Raw genomic sequence first — 26,099 nt, 5'->3', positions numbered from 1 at the left:
AATAATGATAAATTGGCCTGAATGTGGGTCTCCAAGTAACAGTGATCAAATGAGATAATGTTGAGAGGTAGAGGCTGGATGAAAAGAGCATTGGGCTAGGAGGCTAAAACCTGAGTCCACTTTCTAGCTGTGTGATGTTGAGCAAGTCACTTCAATCTTCTGAGTCTTAATTTCCTCATCTTGCGATGAGGATGTAAGTCCCTCTGTACTTTCTTTATAAGATTGTGGTGAAGAATATTTGAGAAAATGTCTGTGAAGGTGTTTCAGGAAAAAGAAAGCACTGTGTTGCTGTTATTATTAGATGGCATAAACATTTTTTAAAGAAAGTTTTGAAACTTTTGAAGAATCATAATCCAGAAAAATTGGGGGAGAAGATATGGCAAAGGTCAAGTGGCATAGTAACTCCCCTAGGCCTATATGACTGTGCATGTAGGGGAGTCCTTCATGAGGTCAGTGACCACTTCTTACTTCATGACAGCATTATCAACAAAGGGTGACTTCTGTTTTACTCAGAAGAATTTACCTCTTTGGCTTGGAAGGAACAGGGTTACCTCAAGTGATTTAGGGTGGAGATTTGTTGAGCATTTCATGGTAGGGATACACTTGCTGGAGGACCCTGAAATGCTGAGCAGTCCAGTCTCAGGAAGAGTTGGAATTCAGGAAGAGAGGGTGGTTCTAGATTTGAGAAGGGGCTAGGGCCCACAATAGAGTAGGAAGGTCCTCTTAGCCAGACTTGAAGAATAATCTGTTCACTTGGATTGAGTTTTAGTTTCCTCATCTATAAAGTGGAAAGAATAATGAACTGCCTATGTATGGCAGAATAATGGAATCCAAGACCATTAAAGATGGAGGGCCTTCAGAATTGTATATACATATAATGGATTAAAAGGGAGCTGTTCTAATTAAAGAAGAAGGCAGGAGTTTTGGAGGGTAGCCCTATCTACTTGGCCTTTCCCTTGATCTTAGAGCTCCTAGGGTATCATCCTTATTGTACAGTTTTGGATATTGAAGTCTGGAGAGAAGTGACTTGCTCGGGGTCACATAAGGATAGTGCTGGGACTTGAAAACAGGTTTCTTGAACCCCAGCATGATTTTCTTTCCCTGAATATAAGCTGCTTCCTAAAACATGATAAGAGTATGTATAAAAGGCTGAGATTGACAGGAATAAAAGTATTAAGACTCCAAAGGATAAATGGGTAACCAGCAATTCACAAAGGAAATAAAATTATATAACAAAGCATGGGAAAGGTTCAATCATACTAACAACAGAAAATGAAAACTATGCAATTTATACTCTATCAAATTTGAAAAGATTTTTGATATGAAATTTTTTACTTAACAAAATTTGGAAAGTTTTCAAATATATTAATATTCAGTGTTTCTGGAGGTGTGGTAAAACAGGAAATATGGAGAAATAAAGTGATAGCAATTTGACAAACTATATCAAAAGCCTCAGAATGAATCTATCTGGAAGTAATTCTGCTTCTCATGATAGCTATCATTAGGAAGTAATTTTAACATGAAAATTTAGTATAATCTATAATATTAAAAGTAGACAATTTAGGATCCAATGATACATTTTTGTAATAGAATATTATTCAGCTACAATATGATATTTGCAATGAGTTTTTTTAGTAAATTAGGGTATAGATTATGTTATAATATACTGGAAACAAAACTACCTTGGATGCAGACCATATTAAAATTATTTTTTAAATACATGGATAAAAGAGAAATATAATGAAATGTTACCATACAGGCTGTCTTTGGGTAGCGTTGATTTTGTTTATTTTTTTAAATAAATTTATTTATTTTATTTATATTTATTTTTGGCTGCGTTGGGTCTTCGTTGCTGTGCGCAGGCTTTCTCTAGTTGCGGTGAGCGGGGGCTACTCTTCATTGCAGCACGTGGGCTTCTCATTGCAGCAGCTTCTCTTGCTGCGGAGCACAGGCTCTAGGAGTGTGGGCTCCAGTAGCTGTGGCTTGGGGGCTCTAGAGCGTAGCCTCAGTAGTTGTGGTGCACGGGCTTAGTTGCTCCGCGGCATGTGGGATCTTCCTGGACCAGGGCTTGCACCCATGTCCCTTGCATTGACAGGCGGATTCTTAACCACTGTGCCACCAGGGAAGCCCTATTTGTTTATAATTTTCTATCTTCTCCAAATGTTTTGCAGTAAGTATGCCCTCCCCCCCATTTTTAAGAAACAGTCCTCAGAGACTCAAATAGGAGTAGCATATCACGAGAACTATTTATATTTAGATTAGGAAACTTGGGGGCAAAGATGTTAGTACTCATCAGCAAGCCCAGTGTTTGTCCACAGATATTTTCTGGTGCCTCCAATATGTACATGCAATAAAGATGCTGAGAGAAACACAATGCTGAATCATACAGGGATTCTAAAATCAAAGAGCATCATCTGGGGGTCAGACAAACACATCTGTAAAGAACTATAATACAAGTGGTAAAGTCCAAAAGGGAAGTATAGGAAAATAGGTTGAACGGAGTTATCAGTGTAATAGAAGCAATGGGTATATAAATAGGAGTGGTTGGAATGGTAAATTGGAGATAGATTATGAGAGTTATGAATTCCAAGGAAAGGAGTATGTTGTTAAATTGGAAGGCTATAAGTAGCTATTGAAGGTTTTGGTTTGTTTTTTAATTTTTTTTTTAATGTTGTTTTTTAAATCATGATCTCCATGATATATACTTCAGGAAGGCAGCTTTTGGGAATAAACTGGAGTGGGGATGAGACTGAAGGCTGTAGATCAATTAGAAGCCAGCACAATAGTTCAGGTGAGAGACAGTGAAAGTGGATCTTGGGAAGTAGATGTGGAGGTAAAGAGGAGGAGGCATTCAAATAAAGTCAGATAATTGGAGGATAGGATAATTGGAGATGAAGGTTAGAAGCTCCTATCTCAGTAGGTCAAGAAAGTATTCCCATCTTCTGAGGAATTTATTTCAAAATCAGCCTCCACATCATGTTTTTGTAAAATCTGCACTTGTGTCTCCTATGCCAAGCTGCCAGGGAGGAAAATTACACTAGCAACTATGAGTAGGTTGCTAGAGTGAAATTACGGCTTTCCTGTTTCTGTTTTTTAGTACACATGTGATATCTGGGGCTTGAGCAGCAGCAGCACAAAGGATTCTTCCTAGTCCATAAGAAGAGTTTTTCATATGTCGAGTAATGGTGTACATTAAAAAGGTGGTTTAGTGCAGGCCAACCTGAAAGGGATGGGAGGAGGTGGGAGAGGATGGCCTCTCAGGTATCCAAGTACCCCAGTATCCCTATGCTGGAGGAGCTTCGTGCTGCAGGTATCCCTGTGCTGGAGCCCAGGCTGGACCAACCTGAACACAGGTTCTGGGCTTTTAGAAAGATTCTCAACTGAGTTGAACATGTAGCTTGCTTGCTGAGAGGTTCTTTGCACCCTCTCCCTCTCTTCTTATGGGCTTCTAAGATCTCATTAACCACTTGAGCTTCCCTCTTGCAGCCTCTTCCATCATCCTTTCTCCCTCTTTCCGGAGTTAGGTAATCCCCACTCACTCGGCCCAGCCCTGCACAAGCAGAAAATTCCTGGTAAAGTACAGGCTGGGGAGTCAGCACCATTTCTTTCTGGCTTTTTTTAGGTAGCCAGTTCTCTTCCGCCTCTGGCCTTCTTCTTTTTTTTTTTTTTTCCCCGTTCAAGTATGATTTTCTTTGTACCAAAACTATACCAAAAAATAGAAGCAGAAGAGTCCTACTTGAAGCTAAAATAGTTTTCAGTTGGAGGTAGCTTAATGCATATATTTTCACTTAAGCCAAAAATTAGAGCTATTTGACACCCTTGGGAAACTTTTTATAATAGGTACCACAGAATTATTACTTTAAAGGAAGTTTAACCTGAGATCAAACATATTCTTTTAAAGGGTCTCCCTTTATTCTCTCTTGTTCCCTAAAGCTTTCTCAGATGTGGTTGTGCTGTGGGCTGGAACAGATATTTTTAAAAGCTTTTAAAGACAACTGGCTTGTAAAAATAAAGCCAGAAAGGCAAAAGTTTCTCCATGCTTTTGTGTGTGTGTGTGTGGTGCAAGATCTGGAAAAAAAAATCTAAAATCCATAATTATATCTAGGAACCTATAAATATTCACTCATTCATTATTCCTTTTACCATTTAAGGAACCTCATTGTGTTCTACAAACTGTGCCAAATGCTGGGGTTACAAAGAAAAATGAAGAATATTCCTTTAAGAATGTGCTACACAGGACAAAATATAACATTAAGTGGACAAAGATTGGGAGACATGGGCTTCCCTGGTGGCACAGTGGTTGAGAGTCCGCCTGCCAATGCAGGGGACACGGGTTCGTGCCCTGGTCCGGGAAGATGCCACATGCCGTGAAGCGGCTGGTCCCGTGAGCCATGGCCGCTGAGCCTGCGCGTCCGGAGCCTGTGCTCCGCAACGGAGAGGCTACAGCAGTGAGAGGCCCGCGTACCGCAAAAAAAAAAAAAAAGACTGGGAGACATCTGTCTTGAGGGGGAGGAGAAATTTACAAAGCTGAAGAAGTTGGTGCTTCAGTGCATTTAGCTTCCATTCTTATCTGGGAAAAGACTGACCTCATTGTTAGCTCCTCAGTTAAGTTGCTTGGGGCCCAAATTCATGTGTGTTGTGTAAATGCCAATTCACCAAGTGTTGGTTTGAGATTTAGGATTGGCAATGGAAGGATCTCAGAGCCTCCAGTTTGCTTTTTGCTGTTGTTGACCATAAGAATGGACTTCCAAAGCTAATAAAATCTATTGTCATTACCCTGTTTTTGTCATGTACAAGGTGTTTAAGCTTAGGCAAGCCACCTATCTTCTTCCCTTAGTTTTGTCATCTACAAAGTGAAAAAACATACCTATCATCCTGCCTTTGATAAAACTGCATAATGTTCATGTAGGTGGTTTGATTATCTGTGAGGTGGAATCAAAAAGAATGCTCTTTAAAAAATGCTCACAATTGGGACTTCCCTGGTCGTCCAGTGGCTAAGATTCTGAGCTCCCAATACAGGGGGCCTGGGTTCGATACCAGGTCAGGGAACTAGATTCCACATGCCACAACTAAGAACCCACACGCCGCAACTGAAGATCCCACACTCGGCAATGAAGATCCTGCATGCCGCAACTAAGACCCAGCACAACCAAATAAATAAATAAATATAGCCCACAATCTAGTGGGAAAGATATACAAGTGAGCAAATAGTTACAATATGCTGTGTTGAGGACATGAAAAATAGGCCAGAGAAGTATAGTGGAGGGACCATACCTTCCTGTGAAATGCGTGCAAGAGGCTAAATAGGAAAGGTAACATTCAACTTGTGTCTTTTAAAGAGAAGTAGGAGTTTTCCAGGTGGATGAGTAAAGAAAGGTCACTTCAGCAGAGAAAATTGCAGGTACAAAGGCAGGGAGGTGTGAGAGGGTATATCATGGTTGCAGAATTACAGGAATTTATGTTGACTGGGGAGTAATGTTTGTGTTGAAAAGGGTGGCAAATGAGGCTAGATAGGTAGACAAGTTCTAGAGAGTGAAGGACTTGGTATGTTGTATCCAGGAGTTTGGACTTAATACTATAGGCTACTCTAGGGAGCCACTAGCCATATGTTGCTATTTACATTTTAATTAAAATTAAATTAAAATCCAGTTTCTAGGCTGCACTAGTCACATTTCAAGTACTCAATTGCCATAGGTGGTTGGTAGCTACCATACTGGACAGAGCAGATAATAGAACATTTACATATTTGCAGAAAGTTCTGTTGGGCAGCACTGCTACAGGTAGTGTGTGGGGAGCATTAAACGTCCTTGGGCAGGGAAGTGACATGGTCATATTTGTTATATTTGTGATTAGAAATATCACTCTGATGGCAGCATTAAGAATGGCTTGGAGGAGAGGGAGAGAGGGATTTGTCAAATCATTTTAAAAGTGAAGTGATCATAAGTTACTATTTAGTTACCTCTTCCTTAGCCCTACTGTCTTAGCTGCCTCCCCTCCAGTATCCCCACATCATGAAGGCAAAACTATCCAGAATTTAGGCCGAAAGGATTTACTTCAGGCAGCCCTTACAGGTGGCATTCAAATGTTTCATCCCTTTTCTTCTATTTCTCCCAATGGGGAGGTCACAAGGGATTTGTTGAGCCTCAATCTATTTCCTACTCTAGGCTGATGGCCCAAGAGGCTTTTAGAAAATAAAGAGAGGGGAAGCAGCATATCATATGCCTGGGAGAATGGGAAACTGGCTTCTCTGCCACCTATTTGTAGACGGGTACTCAGTACTCATCCCAGGATATAACTCAGAATGTCCCTTACTGCCCACATCTAATCAGGCACCGTTCCTGGTCATTATACCTCCTTAACATCACTTATATTAATTCCTCTCCATCTCTATCAGTGCCTTAATTTAGGCCTTCCTTCTTCTCTCTTATATTACTCCCTTAGGGAGCTTGCAGGTTGATGAGCACCTGAAGATTTGGGGAGAGTGGTATGCTCAGAGAAAGTATGGAAGCTCCTCCTCCTTTCCCCATACTTTGCCCTATGCATCTCTTCCATCTGGGTGTTCATCTATAGTCTTTATCATATCCTTTTATAATAAACTGGGAATCCAGTTTAAAAAATTCCTCCCTTAGTCTTCTGGCTGGACTCGCTGGCTCCATTCTCTCCCCCACTATTCCACTCTTCACTGGTTCCTGACTGGTCAAAGCTTCCCCAACCCTTTGGCCTAGGATTTAATGATGTGACTCTGTTCTTCCTCTCTAGTCTCCTCTGATCTTCCTCTCACCATTTTTTCTCTATGTCTACATTTCAGCCAAACTTGAAGTTCCCCAGACATTCACCACTCCCTCTTTTTCAAAACCACATAGTGAGTAAATGGCTGAAGCAGGATTGGATTCAATACATATTCTCCCATCCTTATGTCTGCTTATGTCTCTACTATGCCACTTGTGAAAGTGCAGACAGAAATGCCATTGTAGAGATGGGTTAGAGGTAGGAGAAAAAAGAGCTAGAAGAAGAGGAAGATTTCAACCAGTTCACCAGATGCATATTACCATGGTTCAGGCCCTGGAGTAGATAATGGAGATACAAAGACAAGTCTATAGAAGGATGAAGCAAGAAGGTAGGAGCCTTAGTACCTGGAAAGTAGCCTGTGTTGAGGTACGTCTTGGTATCCCCAAGAGAGTTTTAGTTTTTAGAGTCTGGAGACAAAATAAGTCAGAGAAGTTACAAAATAATGGATAGGGAAGGATATCTGATATCTGTATGAAAGTGTCCTTCTGGGAAGTTCAGTAAGCTCATATACCTTCATAACTCATGACATAATCAACAAAGCTTGGCAACAAAAATATAGATTCCAATACGTTAATAGATATTGCTAAGGTATCTTTACATCCATGTATGCTGATTTCACCTCCCTTTTGGGTCCTTGATTTCTGACCTTTTAAAGTATTCTAGCGTAAAAGGGAAGCCTTTTACTTCGATACATAGAACTAATTGTCCCCTTCTTTTTACCTCTTCCCTTCAGCTTCCTCCCTCCTCAGAGTGTAGGAACAACACAAAGATGGATTTTTATCTTACCAGATAGCATTTACCTGGACTAGACAAGGAAAAAACTCTCTGGCTTAGCCAACCTTCCCTTTTGGAAACCTGTATTTGCAGTCCTATGGAGCCGAAGGAGCACAGGTGTTGAAATTAGCCAGTTCATCGCTTACAGTGTGCCTTACGTTAACTAGGTAACTTCTTTGTGCCTCTGTTCCTCATCTATGAAATAAGTATAATGATCCCCAGCTTCACAGGGTTATTGGGAGAATAACCTGAAAAGATCTGACCTGACACACTAAGAACTTGAAGTGTTTTGTTTTTTCGATTTAAAAATTCACTTCTGGGACTTCCCTGGTGGCACAGCGGTTAAGAATCCGCCTGCCAATGCAGGGGACACTGATTTGATCCCTGGTCCGGGAAGACCCCACATACTGCGGAGCAACAAAGCCCGTGCGCCACAACTACTGAGCCCACGTGCCACAACTACTGAAGCCCGTGCGCCTAGAGCCCATGCTCCGCAACGAGAAGCCACCACAATGAGAAGCCCGCACACCGCAGCGAAGAGTAGTCCCCGCTCGCCGCAACTAGAGAAAGCCCGCGCACAGCAAGCAATGAAGACCCAACGCAGCCAAAAATAAATAAATAAATTTATTTTTTTTAAAAATTCACTTCTAAATATCCCAACAGCTTTTAGATACCCATGCAGACAATAACCTATGGTGGAGCTATGACTTGTCTGCTATTTCCCCAGGAAGAATGAATTGCCATCTCTGTGCTGCCCCCAATACTTTACACACAATTCTGCTATTTCATCTGCCATACTATGTATTAATTATTTGTTACTTTCTCTTTCCCATGTTTGATTGTGAGTTCCTCAAGGACTGACATCCTGTCTGATTAATTCATTCCAGCATCTGGCACAAGATGTGTAGATCCGACTTCTAACCTCGATGTAAAAGCTGATTGACCCTAAGTGAATTTTCCAACATTCAATTGCCTCATAAAAATTGATAATAACTATTTAAAATTTTTTTTTTTTTTTTTTTTGCGGTACGCGGGCCTCTCACTGCTGTGGCCTCTCCTGTTGCGGAGCACAGGCTCCAGACGCGCAGGCTCAGCGGCCATGGCTCACGGGCCCAGCCTCTCCGCGGCATGTGGGATCTTCCCGGACTGGGGCACGAACCCATGTTCCCTGCATTGGCAGGCGGATTCTTAACTTTCCTGCACCAGGAAAGTCCCCAAAATAATGAAATTTTGCCATTTGCAACAACATGGATGGACCTGGAGGGTACTGTGCTTAGTGAAGTAAGTCAGACAGAGAAAGACAAATACTGTATATAATCACTTATATGTGGAATACAAAAAATAAAACAAACTAATGAATATAACAAAACAGAAACAGACTCACAGATATAGAGAAAAAACTATGGAAAGGAAAGGAGAGGAAAGGGAGGAGAGACAAAACAGAAGCAGGGGATTAAGAGGTACAAACTACTATGTGTAAAATAAATAAGCTTCAAGGATATATTGTACAGCACATGGAATATAGCCAATGTTTTATAATAACTTTTTTTTTTTTTTTTTCAGTATGCGGGTTTCTCACTGTTGTGGCCTCTCCATTGCGGAGCACAGGCTCTGGACGCGCAGGCTCAGCAGCCATGGCTCACGGGCTTAGCCACTCCACAGCATGTGGGATCTTCCCGGACCAGGGCACGAACTCGTGTTCCCTGCATCGGCAGGGGGACTCTCAACCACTGCGCCACCAGGGAAGCCCGATAATAACTATTTTTTATTTGAGTGGCCGCTATGTGCAATGCATTATGCTCAGTGCATCATTTAACTGTGAATTTGTCTCTTTAGGTGGTCTCTTAGCAACTCTTCTCCACAGGGGTTAAGGGCTACCTTTGGGGGATGTAGATTTACCTACACAGCCCTTTGTAGCTCCTTGGAATTTCATCATAGGAAGGATTGATAAAGCAATAGGACAAGGTACCTTGGCAGGGTTTCTGACAACAAAGGAAACTCCCTGTTACTGAAGACCTATTCATATTTACCAGTTTTTACACCTTTTTCCTTGCTAAGTACAAAACTAATAACAAAAACAGTAGCAGCAGCAATAATAACAACAACAATAAAAATAACTGCATATTTGTTATTTCACTTGATGTTGACTTTGTAACCACGCACTCCCTTCATACAGAGTTTATATATATATATTTCTGTAACTGGAATTCCTCATTGCTTTATAATTATTTACAACTTGGCCTCCTTACTAATCTCTATGAGCCACTTAAAAATTGTATATATTTAAAGTGTAAAATATGATGATTTGATATACATATACCTAGTGAAATGATTACTACAGTCAAGCTAGTTAATATACCATTTCCTCACATAGTTAGCTTTTTGCGTGATGAGAGCACCTGAAATCTACTCTCTTAGCCTATTTCCAGTATTCAGTATGGTGTTATTAACTATAATCATGCAGTACATTAGATCTCTAGATTTATTTATCCTGCATAACTGGACATTTGTACCTTTGACTAACATCTCCTCATCTCTCCCCTTCACCCCCACTGCCCCAACCCCTGGTAACCACCATTCCGTACTCTGCTTCTATGAGTTTGACTATTTTACGTTCCACATAGGTGAGATCGTGGAGTATTTGTCTTTCTGTGCCTGTTTCATTTAGCATCATGTCCTCCACGTTCATCCATGTTGTCACAAATGGTAGGATTTCCTTCTTTTTAAATGCTGTTGTAATATTCCATTATACATATACTGTTTATACTGTTTTTGATAGTGGCTGTATAAATTTACATTCCCACCAGCAGTGTGCAAGGATTCCCTTTTCTCCACATCCTCACCAGCACTTATCTTCTGTCTTTTTGATAATCGCCATTCTAACAGGTGTGAGATGATATTTTGTGGTTACGATTTGCATTTCCCTGATGATTGGTGATGTTGAGCGTCTCTTCATATACCTATTGACCATTTGTATGTCTTCTGAGAAATGTCTGTTTAGATCCTTTGCCAAATTTTAAATCAGGTTGTTTTCTTGCTATCAGGTTGAGTTCCTTATATATTTTAGATATTAACTCCTTATCAGATGAATGATTTGCAAACATTTTCTACCATTCCATAGGTTGTCCCTTCACTCGCTGATTGTTTCCTTTGCTGCACAGAAAAACTTTTAGTTCGATGCAATCCTCTATGAGCCACTTAAGGGCAGGGACCATGTAAATATTCATCTCTGTCTTCCCAAGGTTCAAAGGATTGGCACAAAGTCATGCTAAGTAAATGGTTGATGTGTGTAAAATAAGTAAATGAATGTGTGCTGTGACATTATCTCATGTGAGAAGGGGTATGTCAGAGGGAAAACACTTTGTATAAATGAGACAGTTTGAAACTCAGCTCTGCCTCGGTCGGTTGGCCCTAGACAAGTCTCTTAACCTCCTGCAATATACTTAACATGTAAAATCCAGTGATAATATCTCACTAACAGGCTTGTTATGAGGAGTAAAGTGATGCTCTGAGCATAATGCACTGTACATAGTGGTCACTCAATAAAAAATAGTTATTATCAATTATTATGAGGCAACTGAATGTCAGAAAGGCTCACTTAGGGTCACTCAGCTTTTAAATAGAGGTTAGAAGTCAGATCTCCACGTCCAGTGCTAGACGCTGGAATGAATTAATCAGGCAGAATTTTAGTCCCTGAGGAATCGCAATCAAACACGGGAAAAAGAAAGTAACAAATAATTAATATATAGTATGGCAGATGAAATAGCAGAATTGTGTGTGAAGTATTGGGGCAACACAGAGATGGCAATTAATTCTGCCCGGAGAATTCGCAGTGATGGTGACACTTGAGCTGTAGTGGGCGATTTCTAGACACTCTCAGAAGCTGCCGGAACCAAGGTGCTGCGGGAGTTGAGTGAGTCTCGGTCGGATATTGTTACCGGACCGGATCGAGGCCGTTCCGTCAGTGTTTTCGGACGCCCCGCGGTCGCGGCTTCTTGGGTCGATCTTCAGCTGGCACAGTTACAGGCCGCGCAGCAGCAAAGGATGAAGGGAGCTCTGGGAAAGGTAACGTAGGTTCCACGCACGCTGGGCGCGGGGGAGGTGGTGAAAAGAGCTGAGCTGCCAGGTGGCCGCGGGGCTTTTACGCTGCTGCAGATATCCGGGTAAGAGACTTGGGAGAGAACAAGGCTCTTCCCAGAAGCACGTGCGGCGCCTTGTCAAAGGGTTGCGCTTAGTCGTCTGCTCCCGGGGCGTTAACCCGCGCGCCACGCCCCACTTCGCGATACCCTCGCCTCGCATTGGCCGGAGCCCCGCAATGGGAATCACAGCGGAATAGGTCCAAATAATATGTACGACCTTGAGCAGGTCATTTTATTTTTGCTTTAGGTCATCAGCTTCCAGATTTTTTTCTAAGAATACTGTTTTGACTCGCTGAACAGATTGGGATGTGAGGCTACTTGGTGACAAGGGAAGGGTAATAATAAAAAAACATTTTTACTTACAAAACCTTAATTACGTGACTGCAGTAAAACCGTGTGAACCACGTAAAGCATTCCTTGACTTTCCCTTGTTCTCTTAACAGATTTCAGCTGTGCTTTTTCAGTTGTACCATGCTGCTTAGAATAATGACTTTTTTTTTTTTTTTAGCAATTCATGTTAAAATTTTACTCAAGGCATTAATTTGGAGACTGTACTCCATGATACACAGCATGATCATTGCTGCTCATGGATCTACTGGTCCTAACTTTGGGGCAGCCCCTGAATGTCTCTAGGTTTGTTTCCTTAAGGTCCCAAACCTCACTTCATCCTTAATGAAGTAACTCTCAGTTGTTCACTTTAGCCAAATTGTGAGAATTTAACTAGATCTGGTGAAAAGATAATAGAAAAAAATCAAAGTTTTAAAATTTAACTGTTAAAGATGGTCAGATTGGTGGCTCCATGCTCCTGCTCTAAGAGCCTTGATTCTGAGGAATGCTGAAAGGGAGGGATCATTGTTCAGGGAATACTGTTTTTGGCCATTCTATACTCCTGAAGAGCCCATGGAAATCTGTCATAGGCTATCACCTAAAGATACAAGGGCATATAGGGCCCGTCTGGGTCTGATGCCACTGTTCCCTTCCAGACTCCTTTGTTACTGACTTCACTCTTCCGTTCTGCCCTATTGCTTTGGCCAGGTAGTCTCTTCTTTATTTACCAAATGCTGAATTCCTAATCTTTGTTCTTGTGGAGCTTTCTCACTTGGAATGCCCTCACTTTTTTCACCACCTATCCAAATGCTCCATGGTTCAAGGCCCAGCTCAGGTCTCATCTTTTCCTTAAAAGCTTTCAGACCATTCCAGCCAAAGTGCTTGTTTATTTTTTGAACTCTTAGCTGGTATTATCTTTTGGCATCTAATCATATGCAGTCCTGTGACCATCCTTGTCTCAGCCTGTCTGGAAGTGTTAGTTAATGCTTTACATTTATAAGGAAAACACATGGCATTTGCATCAGACCTGTGTTCTATCTCTTGCTAGCTGTGTGACCTTAGGCAGGTTTTTGACCTCGCTGTGCTTCAGTTTCTTATCTGTAAATGCAGATAATGGTGCCCATCATATGGAATTGTTGTAAAGATTATAGAAGATAATGTAAGAGTATTTTCTAAGTGTGAAGGACTATACAAATAGGAATATTGATATTATTCTATAGTTAATAAACTGCTTTCATTTCCATAATTTTATTTGAGCTTCACGATATGAGATAATCCTGGCAGACACAAGAGATAAGGAGGTGGAAGCTACTGGTGCAGTGTCTGATACATAATAGTTTCTCAAATGCTTTACCAAATGCCTGAATGAACGAATGCCTTGCTTATAGGTCAACAGTCTCTTTTGTGGTAGTGCTGAACTGGAGCCTAGATTTTCTACCCCTCCTAAAACCCCACTGCCTTTCCTCTTCTGAGTATTTTGCATCTCCCTAATTTGATAATAATCTTGGTTTCTCTCATCTGTGAAATGAGGAATGAAAACCTTCCTTGACCTTCCCAGTTGTCAGTCCTTCCCTTCTTTGTGACCTGTGCAGCCCATTATACTGATCTCATTTCAGTGTAATAAATAATTTTCACATCTACTTTCCTCATTAGCAAGATTGAGGGCAGGGACTTCCCTGGTGACCCTGTAGTTAGAATCCTCCTGCCAATCCAGGGGACACGGGTTCGAGCCCTGCTCCAGGAAGATCCCACATGCTGTGGATCAGGTAAGCCCGTGTGCCACAACTACTGAGCCTGCGCTCTACAGCCTGCGAGCCACAACTACTGAGCCCACATGCCACAACTACTGAAGCCTGTGCTCCTAGAGCCCATGCTCTGCAACAAGAGAAGCCACCGCAATGAGAAACCCACGCACCACAACAAAGAATAGCCCCCACTTGCCGCAACTAGAGAAAGCCTGCATGCAGCAACGAAGACCCAATGCAACCAAAAATAAATAAATAAAAATAAAATAAAATAAAAAATTAAAGAAAAAAGAAAGATTGAGGGTAGGCAACTGTATTTTCTTCATGTCTGTATATATGCAGCCTACAGTGTACTTGACCTGATAAATATTGAATGAATAAATGAATGAAAAAATGTTGACATTATGTGGTAAGTACACAGTAGAGCTGGGACTAGAACTTCAAACTCTTAGCTCAGTGCCTGGAACCCTAAGAAATCATCTCAAATTTTAGATGAGTGAGAAGCTCAGCTTTACTGGAATAAAACTGGGTGGGATCACATACCTCTTTAGGTTAACAGAAGTAGTAAAGCAGCGTTGATCCAATTAACACACTAATGCTGATAGTCATCAGACTTCAGAAAACATATTTGATCAAGATGGAAGGATGGTGCCTGTGGAAGTCAACATGCACAGGGAATTGGTAGTGACTCACCTGCTGAGTTACTTTGCAGAGAAAATGGATGGTGTTGGAGTGTAAAGCTCAGGTCTGGATGTCACTCACCCTCAGATTACCATTCTTTTCGGGGATTACCATACCCTTGAACCACAAGGATATGATTAGGGGAGGGGTGGTGATCACAAAAGATATGCTAGCCTTACCAGCCCAGAGGGAGCAACCTTGGGGACTGATCACATAGTAAGATGTTTTCAAATGAAACACTGAAGGCTAACATGGAGCAGAGTTCATATGAACAAATAGCAGTGAGGATTGAAAAAAATGACAAATCAACAGACATGAATTAGGAGGACATAAGAAGATATGAAACAGGAGGACAGAAATTTCAGAGGGCCTAGCAGGGCAGGGAGTCCAAAAGCCCAGCAAAATGGTCAAGAAGTTGGCTATTTCCTGGTCACTACTAGACTAAGTTCTGGAGGACAGGGACATTTCTCTATTTTGTTCATGGTTTTATCTTCAGCACTTGTCACATACTAAAATACATATTGTTTAATAAATGAGGAAATGAACAATCACCACAGTTATTGTCACTGCTCCCAATTTGACCGTTAACAATGTGCCTTGCACTTGCTAAGTCCTTTTCATATAGTATCTAATTTAATAGTATCAACAACTCTATGAGTTTTTTTTACTTATTTAACTTATTTTTTTATACAGCAGGTTCTTACTATATGAGTTGCTTTATAACCTGTTTAGAGATAAGGAAGTGAGGTTTGGAGAGATTTACTAATTTGATCAGCAAATATTTATTGAGCACTTGCTATGTGCCAGAGAGTATGCTAGATGCTGGGATGTAGTAGTTCCTGTCTTCAAGGAGCTTATATTTCCAGCAAAATAGACTAATTAAACATATAACTACCTTTTGCTGTATACCTGAAACTAGCACAATATTGTAAATCAACTATACTTCAATAAAAAAAGTATAATTACTTAACTAATTGTGATAAATGCCTCAAAAAAAAAGATTCTGTGTGCTATATGGTGTGTATAACAGCAGAATTCAAGTAAGTCTGAGCAGTCAAGAAAGTTTTCTTGGCGATGTTACATGACTAAGACTTAAAGAATAATAGAATTTAGACTGGGACAGCATGTGTGAAGGCCCTGAAATGAGAACACGTTTGGAGTTCCAGAGGGCCCAGAGGAAATTGGAAGGGAGAGAAGCAAGGGAGCTTGTATCAAGGGAGAGTGTGAGGAGAAGTATGGGGATGAGAGTTGGGGAGATGGTAGGGGATTGGGCTTACATTTCAGTGACCACAGTTGTTTTGAAACATTTTAGTCCTGGAGGAAGGTAGGGAATTGGGCTTAACAGAGCTCACCTGTGGCCTAGAAGTGCCATCCAGCAATATGGTGTGAGGCCAGATATTCCTTTCTTCCTCCCTTCCTCTCAATCTCTCTCTCTTTCTTTTTAAAATCGAGATATAATTCACGTACCATGATATTTACCCTTTTAAAGTGGATAATTTAGTGGTTTTTAGTATATTCATAAAGTTGTTCAGCCATCATCACTAATTCCAGAACATTTTCATCACTCTAAAAAGAAACGTTGTACCCATAAGCATTTACTCCTCAATTCCGCCCTCTGCCCACCCCCTGGTAACCACTCATCTACTTTATGTCTCTGTGGATTTGTCTGTTCTGGTCATTTCATATAAATGAAATGATATAGTATGTGAGGCCAAGTATTTCTTTTTTTTTTTTTTTTCGCGGTACGCGAAAAGGTACGTTGTGGCCTCTCCCGTTGCGGAGCACAGGCTCCGGTCGCGCAGGCTCAGCGGCCATGGCTCACGGGCCCAGCCGCTCCGCGGCATGTGGGATCTTCCCGGACCGCGGCACGAACCCGTATCTCCTGTATCGGCAGGTGGACTCTCAACCTCTGCGCCACCAGGGAAGCCCCAAGTATTTCTTAAGTGACTTGCGAAAGGTCATACAGCTAGTAACATGGAGGAGCTGATATTCAAACTCAGGTCTGTGTGAATCTATTACCTGTGTTTCTAACTGCCGTAAAGACTCAGTGCAAAGACGGGCTTTGATAGTCACCATATTAAACACATTCAGAAGAGAATGGCCAAAGAAAAAATTACAAACAATTTTGTAAGAATTTAGGAAAAGGTCAGCTTGGATACCACTTATTAGCTGTGTGCATCAGACATATTAATTAACATTTCTGAGCTTTGGTTTCCTTACAGTAAAATGGGGGTAGAAATATCTACTTCACAGAATGGTTGTGAGGGTTAATGCAAATGATATTTGGCATAAAGCAGGTTCTCAACAAATGGCAGGATTATTTAGGCTATTATTATTATCATTATTATATGAATTTCACTTCTATTAAATTGGTATTGTTCTTTTGAGAGGTAGTACGGCAGAATGGAAAACATGGGTTTTAGAGTCAGATTTGGTTTGAATTCTTGGCACCTCTTACCAAACCTATAACTTTAGGCAATTTACCTAAGCCTCTGTTTTTTCCTTTATAAATAGAGGCAATTATTTCAATGCCTCTATTAGAGGATTGGTGTAAAGATTGAGCAAAGTGCTTAGTACAAAGGATGTACTCAATAAGTGATAGTAACAATGCTATTTTAAATAATATTTGTTAATATACAAATATATTCTGTTAATATTCGTGAGACAGTTGCTTGCCTCATGGGCCCCTTACCCACTTCTGTCACCATCCACCCCAGGGCTCTGGTGTCTGAAGTTACTCACACACCATAGATTTTGCCCCGTGACTTCAGTTCTTAAGTAGCTGTGTAGTCCTTTTCTGGTTCCTGACTCCCGAGCTCATGGGACAAGTATTTTTGTAACCCACTGCAACAGCTCTGTCCTCATTCATTCATTCAGTAGAGTCACTGGCCTTCTCTTCCATTTGGTCCGGAGCTGGAGCTGCTCTTCATTTGCTGACTGCGGGGAGAGAGTATTTGTGGATACAGTCCCAAAATAGGTTACTTTTGTCCTGATAAATGATGCCGAGCATTGCAGGGGAGAGGAAGCACATTTCCCAGAGCTGAAAGGGAGATTTCACACCACAGTTTGAATGTCTTCCAGACAGTTGTCAACCCTTAAAAAGGTTTGGCTTTTAGATAATTAAATCCATAGCTATTGTGGAGACTCAGAAATCTGAACAATTAAAGTGAGGAAAAATCAGTCTCATCTAGATCTTTCTTCCCATCCAATACCTCTTCTGTATGAAGTGACCCATTTAAGAATACATTCTGTTTACTCTGATTTCTATTCTGTTTGTCGTGGTTGATAGATCTTGCACCTGGAGGGACGTTAGAGTCATCTGTTCTAAGTCCAGAGAGGGGAAAATTACTAGCCAATCACTAGTATGGTGACCAGTGAGGGCAGAGCCAGCCAGAGCTCCTGTGTCCTGGGGCTCCCAGTTGCCTGCTCTGTCTTTTATGCTGGCCAATAAAAGGCTAAGCATATTGTACACATGTTTACAAAGTCTTTTAGTATCTGATTTAATTGTCATTTTTAGGATTGTCTGCATACTTTGTCCTTCTTTCTGTTATTCATATCCTTCCCAATCTTCATGACCTCACATTCTCTGGGAGACTTTTCCTAAACTTGATCATTTTCCCCCCTAAATTCCTAAACACTAACACATTCATTTATGGGAGAGAGGGTGTAGAATAGTGGAAAAATTATAGACTTTGGAGTCAGAGAAACCTAAGATCCTATGCTAGTTCTGATAGTAGCTGTTTGACTTTGGGTAAATTACTTAATCTCAGTTTCCCCAACTGTAAAATGGGATAATAATATTTATCCTGTAATGGAATTATGATTTAGACACATGGTAGGTGCTCAACAAACTAGATGTGGGTGGTAATAAATGGTAGCAATGATTGTCACTCATTCACTTCTTCCTAATCATTTATTTATTTACTAAAACAACAGGAAGATGATATGACTCTTGCCCTTGAGGATCTCTTGGTTTAGCATAGTGGCCTATGGGTGATGTTAAGAGTTTCAGTGAATCTCTTGAAGTAGTATGCAAACTTTTTTTCCCCCTTACTTAATTTATTTGATTCTACATACTACATTTTAATTTTGGGGGGGGCCACGGCATGTGGCATGCGGGATCTTAGTTCCCTGACCAGGGATCGAACCCGTGCCCCTTGCATTGGGAGCATGGAGTCTTAACCACTGGACCACCAGGGAAGTCTCCACCTGCTACATTTTAAAAAGTTGAAGTAGAGTTGATTTACAGTGTTTCAGGTGTACAGCAAAGTGATTCAGTTATATATATATATGTATATATACACATATTATATATATAGATTCTTTTTCATATTCTTTTCCATTATAGGTTATTATAAGAATATAGTTCCCTGTGCTAAGTATGCAAACTTTTGTATATTCGTGTCTATATTTATTTGTCTGGGGAGAAGGTTCATGATTTGGGGCAGATTATCAGCAATATCTGATCTGTAACACCCCAAAAGCTAAGAACTTCTCCTGGCCATCAACACCTGGATTCCCTGCCAGAGGTACTTGTTGTTTGTGCCACCTATTTTGACTTAATCATATAATACTGTGGTATTGCTTAGCTGTTTAATACAAATGTGTATTCATATCTTCAGCCATTCAAATTCCTATAAGACAGGGGTTGTGCTTACATTTTTTAAACAGCTTTATTGAGGTATAAGTCATATATCATACAATTTGTCCATTTAAAGTATACAATTCAATGGCTTTTAATATCTATAGAGTTGTGCAACCATCACTACAATCAATTTTAGAACATTTTCATCACCCCAGAAAAAAAACCCATATCCCTGAGTTGTCATCCCCAGCTCCCCAGACCCCCCCCCCCAGCCCTAGGCAACCACTAGTCTTTCTGTCTCTATAGATTTTCCTGTTCTGGCTATTTCATATAAATGGAGTCATACAATATTGGCCCTTTGTGACTAGCTTCTTTTATTTAGCATAGTGTTTCCAAGTTCATTCATGTTATATTTTGTTTTTACAGTCCCTTTCATATTCATCACAGTAGTTGACACATAATAGGCTTTTAAAAAAATTTATTTTTATTTCTTAAAACTTTATTTATTTTTGGCATCGTTGGGTCTTCGTTGCTGCACGTGGGCTTTCTCTAGTTGCGGCGAGCGGGGGCTACTCTTTGTTGCAGTGCACGTGCTTCTCGTTGTGGTGACTTCTCTTGTTGTGGAGCACAGGCTCTAAGCACATGGACTCAGTAGTTGCAGCGCATGGGCTCTAGAGCACGCGGGCTTCAGTACTTGTGGTGTGCGGGCTTAGTGGTTGTAGCTCGCAGACTGTAGAGCACAGGCTCGGTAGTTGTGATGCACGGGCTTAGTTGCTCCGCGGCATGTGGGATCTTCCTGGACCTGGGATCGAACCTGTGTCCCATGCATTGGCAGACGAATTCTTAACCACTGCGCCACCAGGGAATCCAGGCTTTTTTTTCTTAATTTAAAAAAATATTTATTTACTTATTTTGGCTGCGCCGGGTCTTAGTTGCAGCATGCGGGCTCTTAGTTGTGGCATGCAGGCTTCTTAGTTGTGGCATGCAGCCTTCCTAGTTGTGTTATGTGGACTCTTAGTTGCGCCATGTGAACTCTTAGATGCGGCATGCATGCAGGATCTAGTTCCCGAGCCAGGGATCGAACCCAGGCCCCCTGCACTGGGAGCGCAGAGTCCTACCCACTGGACCACCAGGGAAGTCCCCATGATAGGCTTTAAAAAAATAAAATTTAGAACAGTTATAGAATTACAGAAAAGTTGCAAAGATAGTACAAAGAATTCCCATATACTTCATATCCAGTTTTCCCTGTTATTATCTTACATTAGTATGGTACATTTTTCATAATTAATGAACTGATATTGACATATTATTATTAAGTCCATACTTTATTCATATTTCTTTCATTTTTTAAAATCCAGGGTCCTTTTTCTGGTCTAGGTAGGATCCCATCCAGTATATTATATTACATTTAGTCATCATGTCTGCTTAGGCTCCTCTTGTCTATGACAGTTTCTCAGACTTTCCTTTGTTTCTGAAAGCTTTTACACATAATAGGCTTTTAAGACATAAATGTTGAAGGAACTGAAATTGTTCCTCATAGTGGACAGGATTTTCTCTTTGTGTTATGGGACCTTAAGGGCATTTATTATTTATTATCTAGTTACTTTATAAAAAGAACTCCTCTATGTTAAGCACTCTCTTAGTAAACCTATAGCAGTGATCTTTTGAGTGGGTGCCAGCAGGGCAGAGTGAGATTAAAATAACTGGGCTGTTGGGGGTAAGATTGTGAAGAGTGGGGGAAGCTGCCACTGCAACTGCCTCCTCTCATTATTATTGTTTTGTTCATGTTGCTATATTATTATTATTAAGAGAGTGTGGTGTAATAGGGCATAGTCTTTGGAGTAAAACAGTCCTCTTAGCCACTTATTAGCTATAATTTCTTGGAATATAAATTCTATGGGCCTCAGTTGCCTCACCTGTAAAATTGCCTTGCAGTGTTTTGAGAATTAGAGTTCAGAAAGTCCCTTGCATGGCGACTGTGCTTGACACATACATAATAGTTGTTGATTGATATTAGAAAATATAAATTAGGGACTTCCCTGTTGTCCAGTGGTAAAGAATCCACCTTCCAATGTAGGGGATGCAGGTTCGATCCCTTGTCGGGGAACTAAGATCCCACGTGCTGTGGGGCAACTAAGCGCACGCGCCACAACTACTGAGCTCATGTGCCACAAACTACAGAGCCCACGCACCCTGGAGCCTGTGTGCCACAACTAGAGAGAGAAAACCTGCATGCCACAACTAGAGAGAAGTCCGCATGCTGCAACAAAAGATCCCACATGCTGTAACTAAGACTTGACGCAGCCAAGAAAATGAATAAATAAATAAGTATTTAAAAAATAAATCAAATTAGAAAGGGGAAATAGGGTTAAAAAAAAAGCAATCCAAGTAGTGCAGGGGGCGTTGGGATTCTGTTTTTCGAGCATTTTCTCTAGTGGGTAGAATAGGAAAGAAGATGGCCTTGGTTTGCCTGCATGTTTGGTATTAACTGTAGGGCAGTTTCTTTGCTAGACAAGAGACTTTGGTTCCATTTTGTTTTGTGTACTGTGGGTTTCTAGCCTCTTTGTGAAGAGGTACTTGGAGATCTGTGAATGCTTACAATTGTTCTAACATGGCTATTTTGCTGTAGGCGCTGTGTCTGAGGAATGACACCATTTTTAAGCAAGCCTTTTCCCTCTTGAGGTAAGGATATTAATAACAGTAAAAATATAGTTAATATTTGCATTCCACTAGGTGGTTCACACAGCATTCTTCTTTCATCGTCTCCACTTACATGTTTACTAAGCATCTCAAGCATTAACTCCCCTGCAAACTTACTCCTTCCCCATTCTCAGTAAATGACAACTCCATTCATCTAGTTGCTCAGGACAAAATCCTTGGAATCATCCTTGACACTGTTGTTTCTCTCACTCTGCATCTAATTCTTAAATAAATCCTGTCAGCCTTGATTTTGAAATATGTTCGAATAATGCAAGGCTATTGCAAGAACAACTTCACTGGTCCTCTTCCCTCAGTTTCATGTCTTCCTATTCATTGCTCACCTATTGCCAGGGTTAACTTTCTAAAACTTAAACTTGATCAAATCACTTTTGTGATTAAACTGCCTGGAGCTTCCCACTGCCCACACAAAGTACAGACAAAACTCCTTAGCACAGTGTTTGAGGTTTTCATAACCTGACCCCCGATTACCTCTTTTACCCTGCCCCCTTCCCTGCTGCTTAAGTGCCACTCACATCCACCTGCTTGCTGTTCCCCAGATATACTACTTTCATACCTCTGCCTAGAATGCTTTTCCTGTGGGGCTAAATAATCGAGAATAGTTCTTAATTTTTAAAACCTCATTTCAAATAGTTTCACCCCTCGTGAGCATGCTTTCCTTTGTATTCCACCAAATCTTGTACATGGTTTTGTTCTGGATCAGCACTGTGTTGTGGCTCGCATCTGTTTACATATCTCTCTCCCAATTAGACCATAGATAGAGACATTTTACTTACTTTTGCATCCTCAGGACCTAACAGATTGACCCATAGTAAGTACTTAATAATGTTTATGGAAAGAAGAGAAGGAGGAAATAAGGAAATATGTAGCATTGATATATCCTTAATGAGGAGCATACAAGTTTTGGTAGCTTTGCAAATAGATGTGGGTATCTAATTGTATTCAACATACTTTCTTCCTCTTTTTAGGTTCAGAACCTCAGGAGAGAATCCCATCTGTTCTGCAGGTAAACAGTTATTTCCTGATGTAGTCTTCCTGCTTTAAGTGACCCTCTAACACTCTAATAATTTTGTCTAAAAAGATGCCTAACATATCTTTGAGAAGAGTGCCTGGGACCAAATCCTACCCCTCACATGGAACAGGACAAAGGGCAAGAACATAAAGTAGTGGTTTAAGAGCAAGAGTTCTGTAGTAAGTTTGGATTCCAACTCTACCACATACTATTCTGTGACTTTTAAGTACCTCTCCATAGCTTGGTTTCCTCACTTTAAAAAATGAGAATTATAGTACAAACTACAGTGAACTATTTGAAGATTCAGTGAGATAAAACATATAAAGTGCTCAAAAAAAGTTAGTATTGGGACTTCCCTGATGGTCCAGCGGCTAAGACTCCACACTCCCAATGCAGCAGGCCCACGTTCGATCCCTGGTCAGGGAACTAGATCCCACATGCCACAACTAAGACCCAACACAGCCAAATAAATATTTTTTAAAAAGTTATTATTATTATTATTATTGCTACTATTTCAGACCTGTCTTTCATGTCCATTATCTACCAGGCTAAGGCTTTTCTTCCAGTATTTTATCCAAAATGAATGTTCATTCAATCTGGTCAACTCAATGAATTTCAATCTGTTTCAACCCTATTATTTGCCAATTTTTCTTTGTCTATTATGTGATACATTTCAAAGCAGCCATTGGATAGTAATGACATCTGTTTTTTGACTGAAGAGTATCAGAAACAGGGAATTCCCTGGTGGTCCAATGGTTAGGACTCCACACTTCCACTGTAGGGGGCACGGGTTTGATCCCTGGTCAGGGAACTAAGATCCTGCAAGCCGCGTGGTGTGGCCAAAAAAAAAAAAAAAAGTAACAGAAATAAAGGAATGGGAGCAAGGAAGGGAACTAACATTTACTGAGTGCCTAGTATGTGCCATGCAGTGCATAAGAAGTTTTACATCCATTAATTATTTCAGAAGATGGTGGCAATGTGTAGAGAATCACCACTTCTACCAGGCCTAAAGCCCAGCTTCTCAAAATATGTGCTTCTTTTTATTTATTCATTCTCTCAACAAACATTTATAGGACCAGGCTGTGTTTTAGGTGCTGGGGGTACAAAATTAAGATGATATAATCCTTGCCATTTGGAACCTTACAGTGTTATAAGAAATAATTTTTTCCCAAAAGAATAATATAATGAACACTTCTGTACCCATTACTTAGATTCAACTGTTGTTAACATTTTGTCATGTTAGCTTTCTTTTTTTTTTTTTTTTTAATAACAAGTTGCCAACAGCACTTTATTTTTTCTTTTCAACACCCTGTTCTGCAGCTTCCTTGGCCCTTTCTGCCCAGATGCCAAAGTGCCGGGCATTGGCGCGGGCCATGCAGAGACTGGCGAAGGCCTTGAAGTTCTTCTCCTCCTCTGTGATAACTCCGGCCTTCTCCTTCTTGTAGATGTTCCGTATGGGAATGACTGGTCCGGTCAGCTGGGTGGCCAATTTGAGCTTTGCAGCAGAGCTGTCTCCCTTCTTGGGGGCTGAGGTCTTCCTGCGGATCTTGCGCGCCGGCTGGTTGAACCATGTGGCCACGCGCCGCTGCCAGTTCTTGTGGAAGTGGGGCTTCAGGATCATATCATTACGGCTGGGCGCCATGGCTGCGGCCGACTGGCCTGGGGAGCAGGGAGGATGAAGAGGGAGTTAGGGCCCGGGCGCAGTGGCCCGAGGGCGCACGCACGCACGTTAGCTTTCTTTTTCTTTTTTTTTTTTTTTTGCGGTACGTGGGCCTCTCACTGTCGTGGCCTCTCCCATTGCGGAGAAAAGGCTCCGGACGCGCAGGCTCAGCGGCCATGGCTCACGGGCCCAGCCGCTCCGCGGCATGTAGGATCCTCCCGTACCGGGGCACGAACCCGCGTCCCCTGAATCGGCAGGTGGACTCCCAACCACTGTGCCACCAGGGAAGACCCCACGTTAGCTTTCTTGATCAGATGTTATGATACTTCACCCCGAATACTTAAGCATGCATTTCTAGAAACAAGGATATTCTCTACATTCTATTAAAGAACCACAGTAGCATTATCTCCCTGAAGAAAATTAATAATAATGCCCCAATGTCATCTAATACTCTATCCATTTCCCCAGTTGTCCCCCAAAAGTCTTTTATGGGGTTGTTTATAACCAAGAGCCAATGATGGTTCATGCTTTGCATTTTGCTATGATGTCACCTTTAATGCAGAACAGAGCTTTCACTATTTTATTTCTACAACAGTTGCTTTTTGATTAGGCTAGACCATTTGACATAAAATTTCCTCCCTTTTTAATTTGATTATTTCTGTGCGGTATTTTATAATATGTTCTGTTCCTTTCCTACAAACTAGAAGTTACATCTAAAAGCTTTTCTAGATTCAAGTTACACAATTTTAGCAAGAAAGCTTAATAACTGATGCTGTGTACTTCATATTGCATCCTATCAGGAGAGGAAAAAAAAAACCTAAGAAAATCTGATCATAAAAGTGAAAAGCAGCCATTTTAGAGAATATGGAAAATACACACACACACACACAATACACACATGAAGAAGCTGAAGAAAATAAAAATCACTTGTAATCCTACCATCCAGAGATTATTGCTTAACATTCTGGAGTATATCCTACCAGGTCTTTTTCTAGGCATTTCTTTCTCTCTTTCTGTGTGTGCGTGTGCATGTGCGTGTGTGTTTGTGTGTATTTTTTTGTCTTGCAGTAATGGGAACAAATTATATATAATGCTTCATAATCTTTTTTTTCTACTTAATCTATGGTGAACATGTTTCTACTATAATAAATAAACAAATATCTACATAATAATTTTGAATATACTGCCTTAAATGGAACAACTTGTAGGGTAAGAATCTGAGTCTGGTTTTGAACATGTTGAGTTGGAGTACTTGTGAGGAAGATATACTAAGTAGTCCATTGGAGACACTGATCTTGAGCTCAAAATATAGGTCTGGGATGAAACTGTGAATTTGGAAGTCATCATATTGTTGATTTTAATTGAAGTCTTGGGAATGAATGAGACTACCTGAGGAGAACAAGTAGAGAAGAGGCCCAAGGATCAGGCCCTGAGGAACTCCAACATTAAAAAATTGGGTAGAGGGTGCAAGATATGGCTAATGAGCTTGAAAAGGGAAGCCAACGTGGTAGGAGAAGACCAGGTTAGTATAGTTTCATGGCAGCCAAAAGGAGAGTGTTTCAGGAAGGAAAGAGTGGTTAATCAACGTTACAGTTTCAGCTGTGTGCTGCTGAGAGGGGATCGCAAAAGACATGAACTAACGATGTTCCTTGGTTTCGACAACATAGAG

The 26,099-nt window shown here is 40.9% G+C and overlaps 1 protein-coding gene and 1 pseudogene across 1 annotated transcript in view; one reads left to right on the top strand and one right to left on the bottom strand.

The window, feature by feature from the left end:
• The first annotated feature begins 11,508 nt into the window (after nt 1-11,508).
• The window catches only part of MRPL48 (mitochondrial ribosomal protein L48), a 49,672-nt gene continuing 35,081 nt past the window's right edge, over nt 11,509-26,099 (top strand). Inside the window, exons 1-3 of the mRNA XM_024762010.1 lie at nt 11,509-11,628; nt 21,670-21,722; nt 22,727-22,764. Of these exons, the coding sequence (XP_024617778.1) occupies nt 11,608-11,628; nt 21,670-21,722; nt 22,727-22,764 (112 nt within the window). The 5' untranslated portion in view covers nt 11,509-11,607. The remainder of the gene's footprint in view (nt 11,629-21,669; nt 21,723-22,726; nt 22,765-26,099) is intronic.
• On the bottom strand, nt 24,059-24,412 carry LOC112411116 (60S ribosomal protein L13 pseudogene; annotated as a pseudogene).

The sequence above is a fragment of the Neophocaena asiaeorientalis genome, unplaced genomic scaffold (assembly GCF_003031525.2).
Source record: "Neophocaena asiaeorientalis asiaeorientalis breed wild unplaced genomic scaffold, Neophocaena_asiaeorientalis_V1.1 scaffold263, whole genome shotgun sequence".
In the NCBI taxonomy this organism is placed as follows: Eukaryota; Metazoa; Chordata; class Mammalia; order Artiodactyla; family Phocoenidae; genus Neophocaena; species Neophocaena asiaeorientalis.
This window is presented reverse-complemented; position numbering and strand designations above follow the sequence as displayed.